The 3,598-nt window shown below is 37.4% G+C and overlaps 2 protein-coding genes across 2 annotated transcripts in view; one reads left to right on the top strand and one right to left on the bottom strand.

Annotated features, from left to right (window-relative positions):
• Window positions 1–2,678, bottom strand: part of LOC109588782 (uncharacterized) — a 5,688-nt gene extending 3,010 nt beyond the window's left edge. Inside the window, exons 1-6 of the mRNA XM_020004896.1 lie at window positions 2,603–2,678; window positions 2,439–2,549; window positions 2,180–2,257; window positions 1,926–2,129; window positions 471–824; window positions 22–242 (exon numbers count right to left, since the gene is read on the bottom strand). Coding sequence (XP_019860455.1) covers window positions 22–242; window positions 471–824; window positions 1,926–2,129; window positions 2,180–2,257; window positions 2,439–2,549; window positions 2,603–2,678 — 1,044 coding nt within the window. The remainder of the gene's footprint in view (window positions 1–21; window positions 243–470; window positions 825–1,925; window positions 2,130–2,179; window positions 2,258–2,438; window positions 2,550–2,602) is intronic.
• Window positions 2,679–2,740: 62 nt separating this feature from the next.
• LOC100636002 (putative cystathionine gamma-lyase 2) lies at window positions 2,741–3,514 on the top strand (the record flags this gene model as incomplete). The annotated part of the gene is made up of 3 exons (XM_020004897.1): window positions 2,741–2,885; window positions 2,955–3,039; window positions 3,297–3,514. Coding segments are annotated over exons 1-3 (435 nt in total), but the record flags the coding sequence as incomplete, so codon positions are not given.
• Between the last annotated feature and the right edge of the window lie 84 nt (window positions 3,515–3,598).

Raw genomic sequence — 3,598 nt, 5'->3', positions numbered from 1 at the left:
ATCTAAGAATATACTAAATACTTCTTCATCCATTCTAATGGAGCTTGAAATGATGTCGAGCACTTTATCCATTCTTTCACCAGCACTTTGCCCAGTATTTCCATAAATTATTTCTCTCTTCTCTCTTGCATTTATGATATTGTGTTCCAGTAACTTCTCAGCTAAGGAACTAACATCAATCCCACAATTCTTTATTAATGAAGCATTTTCTGTCATTATTCTATGAGCAATATTTGATGTACCTATTAATGATACAAATTCAGTAAAGAGTGTATTATAACAAATTATAGTTCAGTATAGGGCACTTCTATGTTGTAGGCACAAATTAAGCCTGAGGCTGAGGGAGGGGATGGCTATGCAAGGCTAGCCCAAACTACATGTAGAAGAATCACAAAACATTGCATGCATACATACAGAAATACTTAATCACAGTGAGCTTCGCCCAATAAACAGTAATTCTTATAACTTACTATCATCAAATTGTACTTGGTCAGGAGCATTATCAAATGAATCATATTTTTGTAGCAATTTATTAACTAGTGCAATAGTTCTTCTAGTACCTTCCTCTCTGAGTATATCTAAGAATATACCAAATACTTCTCCAATCGCTCTAATGGGGGTTGAAATGAGGTTGAGCAATTTATCCATTCTTTCACCAGCAGTTTGTTTAGTGTAGCCATCAATTATTCCTCTCTTCTGTCTTATGTTTATAATCTTGTGTTCCAGCAACTTGTCAACCAAGAAGTGAATATTAATCCCACAATTCTTTATTAATGAAGTACATTCTTTCATTACTCTATGAGCAATATCAGATCTAAACGTACCTATTAATGATACAAATTCAGTGATTATAGTACGCTATCTTGGATTGTACATAGCTGGTAATTTTGGAGGAAAATCATGCAGTTTTGACAAATTTAGAGTTTAGGCAAGGTGGCATAATACAAACTAATTCAATCATTTGTTACTCAAGATGCAAATATACAAATGAAATTCACTACAGAGAATGGAACTTTTCATCTATTGTCTACTGATATTTAATGTATAAGGTACCGTCAAGAGTACATAATACCTAAAGAGAGTATCGAACCACCCTATACAAGCTGCTGCATGAGGGCGCATTTGCTCAAAGTCACAATCTGCATACTCCAGTATACTTTATCAATGAATATAATTATTGCGTAGATATTGAGTTGCCATTGTCACAAGTTGGCAAGTGCTTGGGGCACAAACTCCTGGATACTAGCAGGACTGCCTTTGTAGTTCATCTTTCCAGCCTTCTTTCAAATTCCTTTCTTGTATTGGAAAAGATTGCCAAGTTTTTAAAAGCTAAGGGCCAGATAATGATGCCACATGCTTGATCATGTGATATGGTAAGTATACTGGAGTATGCGGATTGTGACTTTGAGCAAATACGCCCTCATGCAGCAGTCTGCTATAGGGCTGTTGGATACTCTCTTTAGGTGCTATGTACTCTTGGTACCGTATTGTGCAAAATTCTTGAGGGCTGTAAGTTTTGCAAATTTCACAATTTTTTTAACATTCGCGAAAATTACTTCCACAAAAATCAAACTATTATGGTACGAGATGGCAGACGGCATAAAATTGCGAAAATTTGAATCTGCAAAAGAGATTTTTAGGCAGATTCACAAAATTTACAGCCCTTGAAAATTTTGCACTATAAGGTAACATATATAATACAATGTCTGTAATCATTGGGGTGCGGGACTGTAGACAAAATGCTGAGAAATATGTACCTTTTGAACTAGTTGATACATAAGGAGTAGCTCCTCCAGTAGTAGTTGGTAGAAGATGAGGAGTAGCTCCTCCAGTAGTAGCTGGTAGAGGATGTTCACGAGCTATTTCATCAGCTAATGCTGGATCACCTCCTCCTTCTTTAACAGCTACACACACTCTCCTCCAACAAGGGGCACCATGACGCTCATAATCATAATCTTTCTTAAGCCAATACTCTATTACTTTCTGCAAACAAGAGATAGCATCTCCACGGCTGTTAGTTTCTATACGGTTGATAGTATCTATTCTGAGACGCAATGAAATGGCTATCTGTCTCCAACAAGCAGAGAGCGGTCTGACTTTATCATAAACAGAATAAAAATCATCAATACCTATTAAAAATAAATAAACACATCTATGACTTTACAAATTACAAACTTACTTAGTTCTTTGTCACTAACATTAATAAAAGCTACTGGTAGAGGAGGTAGAGGATGAGGAGTAGCTCCTCCAGTAGTAGCTGGTAGAGGATGTTTACGAGCTATTTCATCAGCTAATGCTGGATCACCTCCTCCTTCTTTAACAGCTACACACACTCTCCTCCAACAAGGAATACCATGACGCTCATAATCATAATCTTTCCTTAAGCCAGTGCTCTAAAACTTTCTGCAAACAAGATATGGCATTTCCACGACTACTACCTTCTATACGGTTGATAGTAGATATTCTGAGACGCAATGAAATGGCTATAGATTTCCAAAGAGCAGAGAGCGGTCTGACTGCCTCATAAACAGAATCAAAATCATCAATACCTAGTAAAAAAGGCAAAATTAAACACAGCTACTTTTCCAAAATACAAACTCACTCAGTTCCTCGTCACTAACACCAATAAAATCCTGATATCTTGAGTGAGAAGGCAGAGAAGACCTCGGAGAAGACATTGTTGCGTTGTAAATCAAAACACCAGGGCACAGGGCACAGGCAGCCACACCCTAGCCTAGGGCAGGGTCTTAAAAATGTCTACTTGGCCACATTTTGGTACAAATGCTATACACGTTGGACAGGACCCAGAACAATGGAACTGTAAAGCAATAGTACCGCCAATATTCACCTGCACCACTTATAAACAAGATGAACCAGGAAAACCAGTAAGAAGAGAAACTGATGAACAACTAATTAACAATGTATGTCACCTTCTCTTTCTCCTCTCTCTCCAGCCTATGCATGATTACATTAGGGATGGTAATCCGACTAGAACTGCATTAGAGAAGTCACTGGCAGCTTGTGAAGGAGCACAATATGGTATGAATAACTTATACACCGTATAATTATAAATCATGTGTATTAATTCATTTTAATTTGCAAAGTTTTACTTTAGCAACTTATAAAGTTTTGTCCTCATTAAAAACTATTAATGTCTTCCAAGTATTTTCCATAAAACATCATTTCTCTTTATTATTTTATCTTTTATCACCTTTTTATTCTTTCTCTCCAAAATTTTCCTCTAAATTATATCTCTTCCACTTTCTCCCCCCTCTCTCCTCTTCTCTTCTCTATAGCTCACACATTCAGTTCTGGCATGTCAGCAGTATCAACAGTGATGCAGGCTTTACTAAAATCAGGAGACCACATTGTATCAGTTAATGATGTGTATGGAGGAGTGAACAGGTTCCTTAGGAAAATAGCCAGTAACTTCAATATCAGTGTCACACTGGTTGATGCTACTGATACTAGTAATGTACTGAATGCTATTAAGGATAATACTAAGGTGAGAGAGAGGGGGGAGAGAGAGAGAGGGAGGGGGAGGGAGAGAGAGAGAGAGAGAGAGAGGGAGGGAGAGACTAGCTCCATACAGTTGTGA

The sequence above is a fragment of the Amphimedon queenslandica genome, unplaced genomic scaffold (genome assembly GCF_000090795.2).
Source record: "Amphimedon queenslandica unplaced genomic scaffold, v1.1 AMPQUscaffold_11859, whole genome shotgun sequence".
NCBI classification, from domain to species: Eukaryota; Metazoa; Porifera; class Demospongiae; order Haplosclerida; family Niphatidae; genus Amphimedon; species Amphimedon queenslandica.
This window is presented reverse-complemented; position numbering and strand designations above follow the sequence as displayed.